Genomic DNA, 15,178 nt, shown 5'->3' on the forward strand with positions numbered 1-15,178 from the left:
AAACATTTAAATGTCTTGGAATGGCCTAGTCAAAGCCGAGACTTCAATCCAAGTGAGAATCTGTGGTATGACTTAAAGATTGCTGTACACCAGCGGAATCCATCCAACTTGAAGGAGCTGGAGCAGTTTTGCCTTGAAGAATGGGCAAAAATCACAGTACATCACTAGATGTGCCAAGCTTATAGAGACATACCCCAAGAGACTTGGAGCTGTAATTGTTGCAAAATGTGGCTCGACAAAGTATTGACTTTGGGGGGTGAATAGTTATGCATGCTCAAATTTTCAGTTTTTTTTGTATTATTTCTTGTTTGTTTCACAATAAAAAAATATTTTGCATCAAGGTGGTAGGCATGTTGTGTAAATCAAATTATACAACCTGGAATTTGTAAGGCAACAAAATAGGAAAAATGCCAAGGAGGGTGAATACTTTCGCAAGCCATTGTTGACATTCCATAAAAATCTGCCATTTCCAGCTACAATAGTCATTTACAACATTAACAATGTCTACACTGTATTTCTGATTAATTTGATCTTATTTTAATGGACAAAAAATAGCTTTTCTTCAAAAACAAGGACATTTCTAAGTGAACCCAAACGGTAGTGTACATATAGGTGTGAGCCTCTGTCTTTCGGTGTGTCACACATTTTAAAAGAAGTCTTGTGACCGAGGAAATACTATTTTTACGCGCTTTAGCACTCGGCGGTTCCATTCTGTGAGCTTGTGTGGCCTACCACTTCGAGGTTGAGCTGTTGTTGCTCCTAGGCGTTTCCACTTCACAATAACAGCACTTACAATTGACCCGGGGCAGCTCTGGCGGGGCGGAAATTTGACGAACTGACTTGTTGGAAAGGTGGCATCCTATGATGGTGCCCCGTTGAAAGTCACTGAACTCTACAGTACGTGCCATTCTACTGCAAATCTTTGTCCATGGAGATTGCATGGCTGTATGCTCGATTTTATACACCTGTCAGCAACGGGTTTGGCTGAAATCCACACATTTTGGCCATGTAGTGTATGCATAAAAACACTCAAATAAAAAGTGACATTCTGTACTATCGCCTCAAATAAAACATTTGATCTCAAAGAGCCAAAATGAAAGTTATAGCTTCACTGACCAAATAAATATGGAGAGAGTGTATACAGCTCACTGTGCCCCTGAAAATTAGTGTCTGTCTGTTGAAGTGTTTTTCAACCACCTATGGTAATTTAGGTGTCCAGTCAGTGTCCTCGTGTCTTTCTGAGGAACAACTAGTATTCCTCTCCCCTTTCTTCTGTGTTTGCAGTCTCCCTGTATGAATCCTCTTCACTCCTCCCATCCCCCTCTCCTCCTCAGTGTGTCCAGACCATTGGGTCTCTTAGTTAGTCCTAATCCTGTCCGTCACCCTAATAAGATTAGCCCCTTTCAGATCCGGCTACTGCCGCCACCGCTGTGATGAAGCCCTAAACTTCTCTACCCCTCCCTGAATCTCTCCCTCCCTCCTTCTCCCTATCCCTTTCTTTCAGATCCCGCTGTGATAGGGATGGGTTGAAGGAGGGGTGGCTCTCTGACTTTTCACTGTCTTCATACAGTTAATACGCACTTCGAGGAAGGGCAATTTAGAAGGTTTTAAGTTTGGACCGGTACATTTAAAAACTATTTTTGTTTACGCACTGTACATTCGCACAAGGCCTGAAGTTGACACAGCTTGCACTTCTGACTATTTTCTGAAGTACTCCCTTTATTAGTTGTTTTAGAGAATGGAGACAAATAGCCACATTTCATGGTAATTTTGACAGCGAGAAAGAGAGTTCTGGGTTAAACAATGTAGCATACACAAACACACATTGGGCCTTCAGAAGATAAGCCAACCCTGGCTGGCAGATTTAACTAATAAAGAGTCAGATATAAGAAACAGACTGGGTTCTACTTAAGCAATAAGGCACGAGGGGGTGTGGTATATGGCCCATATACCATGGCTAAGATATGTTCTTTAGCTCGACGCAACGCGAATACAGTCCTTAACCGTGGTATATTACCCATATACCACAAACCCCTGAGGTGCCTTATTGCTATTATACCCTGGTTACCAACGTAATTTGAGCAGTAAAAATACATTTTTGTCATACCCATGGTATACGGTCTGATATACCACAGCTGTCTGCCAATCAGCATTCAGGGCTCAAACCACCCAGTTTATAAATATGGAATAAAGGCTGCAAGGAGGGTATTCATTTCTATCAAATTATTCTAACTGAGTGCTTGCGTCCTTGGTTATTATGTCCCTGTGTTGAGGTCAAGTCAACAGGCTTTGAAGACAAACAGTCCTTAATCTAAAGCACATGGTGACTCTACTGTACTTTTATACTGTCATGCTAAAAACACAGACAAACCAGATAAAAGAACCAGATGTAAAACTGCGACTGTCATCATATCATTGATGTGTTTACCATACATCTTTGGTGTGGTTATATTCATCTTTGGTATGGTGAAGTTATTGAAAGAGATGTTGGCAGAATAGAGAGGGTACTTGGTTTGAGGTCTGGTGACAGGGAGTTTTTGTTTAATGTTCCAGTCTGATATCAGGGCAAGAATAATGAGAGATGTTTCATCCTTTTAAGCAGGAGGTGTCAGAACCACAGTTACTTCCCAGTTACCACAGAGCAGAATGATTAAATGATTGAGATGTATGGGGGTCACTGTTTAACATCTTAAAGACTCCAGGGTTCAGGACAAATGGCATCTCCTTTATTAACCCATTCACAGTAACACCTACCCCCATTACCCCCATGGAAGACAAACATGCAAGTGACCAAAGAGCTCGGCTGTTTAACCACACTGTCAGGGCAGTGATCTATCATCAACCTGCTCTCTCCCAGGCTGGGCCGGGGCCGAGGCCTCTTAGGCAGGGTGCAGATGGCTCCACCACCCCATCCACCAGAGGAGGAATTAAGTTACTTGTGACCCCATAGGTCCCAGTCAGTGACACTGAGACACAGAGTGCTCAAAGCCAGCCTCCCCTATTAGTTGGTAAGAGCAGGCAGGTGGCGTGGCGATTACTCAGGCACTAATTATTGACCACAGAGCAAGCATTCTGGGACAGTGTCCATCTGTTTCTTAGAGGGTGGATGGATCTATCTAATCTGGACTCAGAGTACTATCAGGCCACAGAGAGAGATACTGTAGCTACTCCGTTTAAATCACAGCTACTCACACCAAGAGCAGAGCAGACGCATTCATCCCAAGAGGGTTATCGATCACTGTACTGTACAAACTGGTTGGTACATTACCCATTTGACACATGTATGGCCAAAACAAATGGGGATGGATTGAATGGCTAATGATACATCTAAAAAGTGACTTTTGAATTTGTTATAAGTTGTGATTGTATGGAAGAGTGAGTATCTTATTACTTATCTTGTCAGGGTTGATGGCACACTTGTTGATGTTTGAACGGTTAAATAGTTATTCCAGGCGAGTGAGAGAAACCGTAAAAGGGGATTGAACAGAGAAAGATAAAAGAGAGATTGACAAGCGAGGCAATTTAACATAGATCTAAGGACAAAGGGCCTTTTTGGTTGGATGTGTTCATTGACAGGTCATCCTGGAGTGATTGACAGCAAGGACAGATGAGCTGTTATGATTTTGGACTTCTTAGAGGCCTGTAGCCAGGCCAAGATGTTTTCTGAAATGCCATCCTTTAATTGGTCAAAAGGGCTTGATGTCCAAACATAAGCATTTTTAATATGTGCTGCTTGATCAGAACATGAAATTATTCATTCCCAAATGAAGTTGAGTTATAGAATCAGCTCCAATTATTTCAAACATTAAAGCTGACGGCATTGGTGTGTGTATGTGTGTTCTGAAAATGTGAGAGGTCAAATTGAACTATTGCACGCTTTTTAGAAGTGTGGAGAAACCATGCAGTGAATTCAAAGAATGTAGTCTGTGTGTGTGTGTGTGTGTGTGTGTGTGTGTGTCCAGAGACTTATTGTTTGGTCAACTCTTATCAGATGGGGGTAGAGGGATGGTGTGGGGGAGGGATACATTGAAAAGAGACATGTAGAGAGAGAAAACACATTTCCGCTGGTAAGGAGCTGCCTCATCTTGAACTCAGCTCTGACAAGGCAGACAGACCGACAGACAGGCAGCAGCACGATGTGACTAAATCTGAGATCAGATTCTGAGAAGCGTCACTATAGCACCGGTCTGGATAGGAGGATGTTACACAGTCAGCATGGATTTCTTTGTGACGTTGATGACGAAAGGTAAAGGTCTTGGCTAATTCCTGCTTTACTGTTTTGTTGTATGTAGCTACTAATTGGAAGGCTTAACACTCATCGAACAGAAAGTAAAAGTCCTTGTGTGTACTTGAATGTGTTAGCTCACAGCGGATAGTAGGAAGTGGATAGTGGGGTCCCTGCTTGCCAGAGGGAGAGGGTTTAGAATTTAGATTGAGCCTGTTAACACTGCTAGCAGATTTGAAAACAGGACCGCTAATGATCGTAATTTGTGTTGTGGCATTCCAAAAGTGAAAATAAGCAGAGAGAGAGTTATTTCTGCTCCCCTCCAAGAGGGCTAGTAGGGAATATAGAAATTATTGAGGATTATGTGTCAGGATTATGTGGTCCTGCAGTGCAGTATGTACTGTGCACTAATGGAAGTTACACAGTCTCCATGCTGGCCCAGTTCACACTGTTTTACTCTGTTTAGTGGTTAAAACCAGATTAGAGTACCACAAGCTAATAGGTATTTTATTATAATAATTTTTAGGCATGTGCTTCGTAAAAAAAAAAAAACATTTTAGAGGATAAAAGAAGGATATACTGTATATGTTTCTAATATATGTAGTACTAGTGAACTACACTAAAGCCATCAGCGCTGTGTGAAAAGACCAGAGAGGTCATAGTAAACATTTAGGCCATGTGGCAGAGCAATGATTTCTGACCTCAGTAGCATCACAGAGAAGCAGCCTCACTACTTTACTGCATCCTTCTGCCCAGCAGTCAGTCATGTACGGGATTATCCACAACCAGAGTCACTGTTTACATATCAACACAAAGAAAGATGCCTCAACAACAACTGTTACAGCCACAGCGTTGTGACGTAACCTGAGAATTGGAGGCGTAACATGGATTACAGGCCAAACATATCACATCAGCATCTGCTCTGTGACCACAGTAGAACCGCTGGTCATTTCTGAGGGTCTCGTGGCAGTGGCTGGGTGTGGCTGTGGTGGCTGAGTGTGCCACCCTGGCATTCAAGCTAAATATACTCTTAATGGCAAGCTAGATGTCTTTCCAGGTTGGCAAAGAGATACACGTGGGTTAATAACAATCAAGATCCTTTGCAAGCACAGTCCTACACATCATTTAAAATGAATTGCTCTGGTGCAATAGCGTTTCATGTTGTACTTGGAAACTGTACTCTGGACAACTCTTTGCTGATTGGCACTGATAAATCTCCCTGTTAAATCTGATAAATCTCCCTGTTATTTTGAGGAGCTGGTGGGTGGCTGGATATCATTCCCTGGTACATGTAGTGGTTTTCCAGCTGCCTGTATGCTGCGGGGCATCTGTACCACGCACGCGCACACACACACGTGACTCTGTGTTGTATGGTGGCTCTTACATCCACACACGTACAGTGTACACGAGCTCTGAGGACAAACAGCTGGGGCTGGATTGTGGCTTGTGAGTTTTGCCAGCATGGCTTACCCTGAGGTGACCTGCTATGTTTACCATGATTTATACTGAACCCACTGCACTACAACCCGGCCTTATAAGGAGCTAAGGCAGCCAGGGTTGGAAACGATCCGCAGGAGAGCTGTTCAGTTTAATATTTTATTGGGAAGGGAATAGTAGTAAGGATGGGATGGGAGACTTTGGAACAGAGGATTGAAAGTGAATGCTGTTTATCCACATGAAAGGATTGGTGTTTGTGTGTGTGTTTTAAGGGGGATGTCTACGCAAAGCGGCTTTGTCCTCCATCTGTGCCTGAGGAGCTGGCCTTGAGCTGCAAATACCAGCTGAGGGCCTGTTATGCAATCACACAAGAACCAGAGAAATACTGTTTATACAGGAGCCCACACACTGATGCATCCACACACTGATGTATCCACACACGTAATGCCTACACAGACATGAACACATACTGTACAAACCCTTTCTCACACTGTCACAGTCAGTCCCACATACAGACATGCCCAATTACTCAGAGGAAAGATATGACAGCCCAGGGGGGGTGACAAGGAGGGGGATTACCCCCTCCATCTCCATCTTCTCTTCCTCCAACAGTTATTAACCACTGTGGGACAGGGGAGAACGACTGCCCCCTCTCATTGTAGCCACGGAAGTTTAAGGACGGCCGCAGTACTGCAGGCATTGTTAGCAGAAAACAGGCTCCACCATTATATTGAATGGAAAAATTGCAATATTCATGGTCAGTCTTTGTGTAAATACATTTTACAAATTCGAAGACAATCATGGTACCAATAATTGCTTATAATACAACAGATGTATGTCCTTGAACCCATTTTTCTAAAATTGCACACAGAAGAAGTTATAAGAATAATTAAGTTACTAAAAAAAAGGGTACTCCATTCGCTATTTAACCTCTCTAGGGTAGGTGAGATGCTAACGTCCCACCAGGCCAACATCCGGTGAAACTGCAGAGCGCTAACATTCTAAATACACAATTTGTTATAGTAAACATTCCTGTAAATACATGTATCTTACATCATTTAAAAGATGAACATTTTATTAATCCAACCGCTGTGTCAGATTTCAAAAAGGCTCTACTGCGAAAGCAAACCATGCAATTTTTTTTTTTTTTTTTTTTTTTTTGCATTTTTCAACCAAGCATTAGAAAGTCAGAAATAACAATAAAATAAATTGCTTACCTTTGAAGATCTTCCTCTGGTGGCAATGCCAAGTGTCCTAACTACACAGTGAATGTTCGTTTTGTTTGATAACATCCAATTTTATAGCCTAACCCGAAACATTTGTAAACCGCTTGCGTTGTGATTTCTGTCTCATTCAACTTTGGACGAAGCGTTCGTGGTAATTACACACACTAAACAAATGTTTATCCAGTCATGGTTGATTTCATTGCAATCCTCTGGTTGTTACTAACACAACCATACTTGATGGTTATTTTCCCGGGACGAATTGACTGAAACAAACTGATTTTGAAGACACCAATCAATGACCTCATTGTGCACCAATGGTAGGACCGGTCTATCGTTGATTGACTGTATTTTGGCCCAATGACCACGGATCATCTTGAAATCTAGCTTGGAAGATAGCCAATGAGCTGAGGTAAACGGCAATATGTAATGGTTATACGTTCGAAGACCAGCCTTTGACGTAAACTCTAGCGTAAAAGAGGCTCATTCGCCATTGCAAATCCTACTTGACGGAGCCACGAGTGTTACGCATAGCAGTACATAGTCAATAGCATTTTCAGCAAGTTTATATATTTAAATTATGGCGAATAAATCAGGAAAAGCTAAAACAAAGTCTAGGTATACAGATTTAACCCAAATTATAGAGGAAATTGATAGAGAAAGCGAGACCCAGTTACTTCAGCACCTTCTGTCCCCTCTACCTCTGTCCCTTCTGCTCAAACCAGTGGTGTTCACCTGTCCAGATTCATCTCTGCAGGCATGAATGTGCCTCAGGGCAAAAAGGGCACAGTAGGGAGATGTTGTTGGGCCCTTTGTCACAGTAAGCCTCTGCTTTACACCAGAAAGAGACTGCTATGGGCCATGGCACCAGCAGCACAATATTGTGTAGAGGACTGAGGGTCTTCACAAATGATACCAAGAAAATGCATATCCTTGCTTCTGGGCCTGAGCTACAGTCAGTTAGATTAGGGTATGTTTTTAGGCGGAAATTGAGAAGGGGGGTACCCCAAAGAAGTTAAGTGCATAGATGACATGTATTTTTTCCCCCTGCCCCTTTTTCAAGACGGGTAAAATCTAAATCGGAACAGATTTCACACATACAGTGCATTCAGAAAGTATTCAGACTCCTTTTCCACATTTCGTTACATTACAGCCTTATTCAATCAATTAATTGTTTTCCTCATCAATCTACACACATTACCCCATAATGACAAAGCAAAAACAGTTTTTTCCCCAATTTCTTTTTAAAAAGTACATTTAAAAAATGAATACTTTACTTCCGATAAGTATTCAGAACCTTTGCTATCAGACTCAACATTTAGTTCAGGTGCATCCTGTTTCCATTGATCATCCTTGAGCTGTTTCTACAACTTGATTGAACATGATTTGGAAAGGCACACACCTGTCTATATAAGGTCCCACAGTTGACAGTGCATGTCAAAGCAAAACCCAAGCCATGAGGTCGAAGGAATTGTCCGTAGAGCTCTTGAGGCAGGATTGTGTCGAGGCACGAATCTGGGGAAGGGTACCGAAAAATGTCTGCAGCTTTGAAGGTCCCCAAGAACACAGTGGCCTCCATCATTCTTAAATGGAAGAAACGGCAAGATTCCTAGAGCTGGTCGGCCAAACCTCAGGGAGGTGACCAAGAAAACGATGGTCACTCTGACAGAGCTCCAGAGTTCCTCTGTGGAGATGGAAGAAGCTTCCAGAAGGACAACCATCTCTGCAGCACTCCACCACACAGGCCTTTATGGTAGAGTGGCCAGACGGAAGCCACTCAGTAAAAGGCACATGACAACCCACTTGGAGTTTGCCAAAAGGCACCTAAAGGACTCTGACCATGAGAAACAAGATTCTCTGGTTTGAAGAAACCAAGATGGAACTCTTTGGCCTGAATGCCAAGCGTCACGTCCGGAGGAAACCTGGCACCATCCATACGGTGAAGCAGCATCATGATGTGGGGATGTATTTCAGCAGCATGGACTAAGAGACTAGTCAAGATCGAGGGAAAGATGAACGGAGCAAAGTACAGAAAGGTCCTTGATGAAAACCTGCTCCAAAGCACTCAGGACCTCAGACTGGAGCGAAGGTTCACCTTCCAACAGAACAAGGACCCTAAGCACATAGCCAAGACAACGCAGGAGTGGCTTCGAGACAAGTCTCTAAATTTGTAACCCGATCGAACATTTCTTGTGAGACTTGAAAACAGCTGTGGCGTGACGCTCCTCTTCCAACCTAATAGGGCTTGAGAGGATCTGCAGAGAAGAATGGGAGAAACTCCCCATTCAGTTGTGACAAACTTGTAGTGTCATACCCAAGAAGACTCAAGGTTGTAATCGTTGCCAAAGGTGCTTCAACAAAGTACCGAGTAAAGGGTCTGAATACTTATGTACATTTTTTTCATTTAAATATTTTAATTTGCAAATATTTCTAAAAATGTGTTTTTGCTTTGTCATTATGGGCTATTGTAGCTTGATGAGAGGGGGAAAAAATAATTTAATCTATTTTAGAATAAGGCTGTAACGTGACAAAATGTGGAAAAAGTCAAGTGGTCTGAATACTTTCCGAATCACTGTATATTATTTTGTATATGTAAAGACAAGATTAAATAAAGAATAGCCTGATGGGTGAAAATATTTGCCTTTCTCTATATTATCACTTGTGAATGATGCCCAGCTTGTGTGCAGTGAGGCAAGAAACAGAGCGTGCCTGTTTTTTTCTGAACTTTTTCAAATCATAGTCGCAAAATAAGCCTAGACCATAGGCCTATATGTTTTGATAAGGTTTGTATCACAACTAAAGTGGCCAAATAACTTAATAAATTAAGCACATTAATCCGCTTTACAAGGGGTGTATTGCCTAACTGGATACATAAGCAGTGTGTGAGTTTCTAGTTTGGGGAAGATAATTTTCACCATACAAATGCACCTTTATAATAAAAGCAATACATGCATAATTACATTTTCGGTCACTTTTGAGAATGGTGTTGGCTGATGAAATGTAAATGTGGACAGTTCTTCCAATATCTTCAATATGCACCCCGGAATTGGATATGGACGTGCGCAGTTGCATCTGTCTTCAGCCTGTGAGGAAGACCCGATCATGTGACTGCATTGGCTACTAAAAATGTAGCTATCTGAGAGAGCCGTGTGAGTGAGAGATGCTTCGGAGCTAGCAGCCAGGAGAAGGGAATTATAATTATTATATTCAGCCCAAGGGCACAACGGCCAATGGCCGCAAAAGGCATGGATTTTTTTAGGGGGCATTACGTCGACACAATGGGCATGCTACCGGGAAATTCAAGGCATTATCAAAAGAATAGCCACATGTGCGCACTCATAAATAACTAATATTAATAACCATCTAGATGTCACCTTGATATATACATACAGTCTACTACTCAATGGGGTGGGAATGAACGGTAACAACACTAGGACACAGTGCCCTTTGCTCCCGTTTGCCAAGCACGACTGTCCGGAAACTGCGTGGGAAGTAGCTACCTAGTAGCCAATATCAGGGTGACAGTCACAGTAAGAACACACATAAACTCAGCAAAAAAAGAAACATCCCTTTTCCAGGACCCTGTCTTTGAAAGATAATTCGTAAAAATGTGAATAACTTCACAGATCTTCATTGTAAAGGGTTTAAACACTGTTTCCCATGCTTGTTCAATGAACCATAAACAATTAATGAACATGCACCTGTGGAACGGTCGTTCAGACACTAACAGCTTGCAGACGGTAAGCAATTAAGGTCACAGTTATGAAAACTTAGGACACTAAAGAGGCCTTTCTACTGACTCTGAAAAACACCAAAAGAAAGATACCCAGGGTCCCTGCTCATCTGCATGAACTTGCCTTAGGCATGCTGCAAGGAGGCATGAGGACTGTAGATGTGGCCAGGGTAATAAATTGCATTGTCCGTACTGTAAGACGCCTAAGACAGCGCTACAGGGAAACTGGATGGAATGCTGATCGTCCTCGCAGTGGCAGACCATGTGTAACAACACCTGCACGGGATCGGTACATCCAAACATCACACCTGCGGGACAGGTACAGGATGGCAACAACAACTGCCTGAGTTGCACCAGGAACGCACAATCCCTCCATCAGTGCTCAGACTGTCCACAATAGGCTGAGAGAGGCTGGACTGAGGGCTTGTAGGCCTGTTGTAAGGCAGGTCCTCACCAGACATCACCGGCAACAATGTCGCCTATGTACACAAACCCACCGTCACTGGACCAGACAGGACTGGCAAAAAAAGTGTTCTTCACTGACGTGTCGCGGTTTTATCTCTCCAGGGGTGATGGTTGGATTCGCGTTCATTGTCGAAGGAATGAGCGTTACATCGAGGCCTGTACTCTGGAGCGGGATAGATTTGGAGGTGGAGGGTACGTCATGGTCTGGGGCGGTGTGTCACAGCATCATCGGACTGAGCTTGTTGTCATTGCAGGCAATCTTAACGCTGTGCGTTACAGGGAAGACATCCTCCTCCCTCATTTGGCACCCTTCCTGCAGGCTCATCCTGACATGACCCTCCAGCATGACAATGCCACCAGCCATACTGCTCGTTCTGTGCTTGATTTCCTGCAAGACAGGAATGTCTGTGTTCTGCCACGGCCAGTGAAGAGCCCGGATCTCAATCACATTGAGCACGTCTGGGACCTGTTGGATCGGAGGGTGAGGGCTAGGGCCATTCACCCCAGAAATGTCTGGGAACTTGCAGGTGCCGTGGTGGAAGAGAGGGGTAACATCTCACAGCAAGAACCGGCAAATCTGGTGCCGTCCATGAGGAGGAGATGCACTGCAGTACTTAATGCAGCTGGTTGCCACATCAGATACTGACTGTTACTTTTGATTTTGACCCCCACTTTGTTCTGGAACACGTTATTCCATTTCTGTTTGTCAGATGTCTGTAGAACTTGTTCAGTTTGTGTCAGTTGTTGAATCTTGTTATGTTCATATAAATATTTACACATGTTAATTTTTCTGAAATTAAAATGCAGTTGACAGTGTCATGATGTTGGCCTGGGGGGTAGTATTATGACAGTCATAAATACCTCTTCCCCCCTTTTTCTTCTCTCTACCCTACTGAGGTTACATTTGCAAAACCCTTGGTTAACATAGAGATTCTGGGAACATCAGAAGGTGGGGGGAAATAAACTATATTCTGGTAATGCGACCAATTGAACATATGCGGTGGTACTTAATGAATATGATGTCAGTTCGGTTGTCATCTGAGACATTCTCATCAATGATAAGATGACATAAACTCTACAGTGGAAAGTCTACACATCAGAGTTATCGGATTCACATGGAATTATTGTTCAATTTAAATGTTTGAATATGAAATGATTCGTGATGGGATGAAATGTGATTTTAGCTTCTAAAATGTGAGATTTGGGTTTTCATAAGACAGGGCTCTGCTCAATCAGTGGCACGCCCCTGTTGAGGGACATGGGCTATAAAACTTTTCAAACACACCCTCCTCTCCCTTCCTATATAAGCCTTTGACGACAATATAACTTCCTGTTCCGAGGATGTAGGATGACGGTCCTATGTCAGAATGGTTTAGATAATAACTGCAGAACGAAGCCAACATCAGCGTGAGCTTTGGTTGCGAATGGTATGAACTTTGAACTCTTATTCACTACAGAAGTGATACCTCCTAGCCGTTGAGTTAGCAACAGCAGATGCAACGAGGGTTAGGAAGGAACAGACAGTATCCCGTCTATCACCCAACGGCGTTACTACAATGTATACAATTGACAACCAGAGACATTCTTCAAAGGACTCGGTTTGGCAACACAGCCTTCCATCTACCACAAACCTACCGAAGCCTAGCTCAGAGTAAATATTTATTGCATTTTCCTTTTCCAAATGGGCGGTATTTTAGAATGCATAAGATACTGTATTTACGATAGCACAGCTTCTCCCTGTGTCCCTTTGTCACGTTCTGACCTCTATTTCCTTTGTTTTTGTATTTATTTAGTATGGTCAGGGCGTGAGTTGGGTGGGCAGTCTATGTTTGTTTTTCTATGTTTTGGTCTAGTTCTATGTTTTCGGCCTAGTATGGTTCTCAATCAGAGGCAGGTGTCATTAGTTGTCTCTGATTGAGAATCATACTTAGGTAGCCTGGGTTTCACTGTGTGTTTGTGGGTGATTGTTCCTGTCTTTGTGTTTGCACCAGATAGGGCTGTTTTTGTTCTCACGTTTCTTGTTTTCGTTAGTTTTGTTCATGTATAGTGTTCTTCATTAAAATACGATGAACAACCACCACGCTGCGTTTTGGTCCGCCTCTACTACACAACAAGAGAACCGTTACAGAATCACCCACCTACCAAGGACCAAGCGGCGTGGTAAACAGAGGCAGCAGCAACAGCAGCAGCAGGAGCAGCAGCAGCTGCAGTGGGAGAGGCTGCACCACCTGGAGAAATGGACATGGGAGGAAGAACTGGACGGTAAAGGACCCTGGGCTCAGCCCGGAGAATATCGCCGCCCCAAGGAAGAACTGGAGGCGGCGAAAGCTGAGAGGCGCAGATATGAGGAGGCAGCACGGCGTAGCGGATGGAAGCCCGGGAGTCAGCCCCAAAAATTTCTTGGGGGGGGGGCTAACAGGGAGTATGGCTACGCCAGGTAGGAGACCTGAGCCAACTTCCTGTGGTTACCGGGGGGCTAGAGAGACCGGGCAGGCACCGTGTTATGCTGTGGAGCGCACGGTGTCCCCAGTGCGGGTGCACAGCCCGGTGCGGTACATTCCAGCTCCGCGTATCGGCCGGGCTAGAGTGGGCATCGAGCCAAGTGCCATGAAGCCGGCTCTACGCATCTGGTCTCCAGTGCGTCTCCTTGGGCCGGCTTACATGGCACCAGCCTTGCGCACGGTGTCCCCGGTTCGCCTGCATAGCCCAGTGCGGGCTATTCCACCTCGCCGCACTGGCAGGGCGACCGGGACCATTCAACCGGGTAAGGTTGGGCAGGCTCGGTGCTCAAGAGCTCCAGTGCGCCTGCACGGCCCGGTCTATCCGTCACCACCTCCACACCCCAGCCCTCCGGTGGCAGCTCCCCGTACCAGGCTGTCTCTCCGGCCCATCCGTCCAGAGCCTTCCTCCTCTCCAGCGCTGCCGGAGCCTCCCGCCTGTCCGGCGCCTCTGCCGGAGCCTCCCGCCTGTCCGGCGCCTCTGCCGGAGCCTCCCGCCTGTCCGGCGCCTCTGCCGGAGCCTCCCGCCTGTCCGGCGCCTCTGCCGGAGCCTCCCGCCTGTCCGGCGCCTCTGCCGGAGCCTCCCGCCTGTCCGGCGCTACCAGAGCCTTCCTCCTCTCCAGCGCTGCCGGAGTCTCCCGTCTGTCCGGCGCCTCTGCCGGAGCTTCCCGTCTGCCCGGCGCCTCTGCCAGAGCTTTGCGTCTGCCCGGCGCCATCGGAGCTTCCCGTCTGCCCAGCGCCGCCAGCGCCGCCCGTCTGCCCAGCGCCGCCAGCGCCGCCCGTCTGCCCAGCGCCGCCAGCGCCGCCCGTCTGCCCAGCGCCGCCAGCGCCGCCCGTCTGCCCAGCGCCGCCAGTGCCGCCCGTCTGCCCGGAGCCGCCAATGCCGCCCGTCAGCCAGGGGCCGCCAGTGCCGCCAGTCAGCCAGGGGCCGCCAGTGCCGCCAGTCAGCCAGGGGCCGCCAGTGCCGCCAGTCAACCAGGGGCCACCAGTGCCGCCAGTCAGCCCAGCGCCGCCAGTCAACCAGGGGCAGCCAGGGGCCGCCAGTCAGCCAGGGGCCGCCAGTCAGCCAGGGGCCGCCAGTGCCGCCAGTCAGCCAGGGGCCGCTAGAGCCCCTCCGCCCGGAGCAGCTGTCCCTCTGTCCCGAGCAGCTGTCCCTCTGTCCCGAGCAGCTGTCCCTCTGTCCCGAGCAGCTGTCCCTCTGTCCCGAGCAGCTGTCCCTCTGTCCCGAGCAGCTGTCCCTCTGTCCCGAGAAGCTGCCCCTCTGTCCCAAGCAGCCCCTCTGTCCAGTGAGGTCATTGAGAGGGGTGGGCATGGTGAGTAAGCCACGGAGGCGGACAATAAGGCGGACTGAGACAATGGTGAAGTGGGGTCCGCGTCCCGCGCCAGAGCCGCCACCGCGGACAGACGCCCACCCAGACCCTCCCCTATAGGTCAAGGTTTTGCGGCCGGAGTCCGCACCTTTGGGGGGGGGTACTGTCACGTTCTGACCTCTATTTCCTTTGTTTTTGTATTTATTTAGTATGGTCAGGGCGTGAGTTGGGTGGGCAGTCTATGTTTGTTTTTCTATGTTTTGGTCTAGTTCTATGTTTTCGGCCTA

General features: G+C 46.1%; 1 protein-coding gene across 2 annotated transcripts in view; it reads left to right on the forward strand.

The window, feature by feature from the left end:
• prickle3 (prickle homolog 3) overlaps positions 1-15,178 on the forward strand; it is a 50,874-nt gene that overhangs the window by 21,364 nt on the left and 14,332 nt on the right. Inside the window, exon 1 of one of the 2 annotated variants that reach the window (XM_036988514.1) lies at positions 4,075-4,246. The exons of the other annotated variant lie outside the window; for it this stretch is intronic. Coding sequence (XP_036844409.1) covers positions 4,200-4,246 — 47 coding nt within the window. The 5' untranslated portion in view covers positions 4,075-4,199. Of the gene's footprint in view, positions 1-4,074; positions 4,247-15,178 lie in introns of those variants that run through there. 2 annotated transcript variants of the gene reach the window in all.

The sequence above is a fragment of the Oncorhynchus mykiss genome, chromosome 9, assembly GCF_013265735.2.
Source record: "Oncorhynchus mykiss isolate Arlee chromosome 9, USDA_OmykA_1.1, whole genome shotgun sequence".
Classification (NCBI taxonomy): Eukaryota; Metazoa; Chordata; class Actinopteri; order Salmoniformes; family Salmonidae; genus Oncorhynchus; species Oncorhynchus mykiss.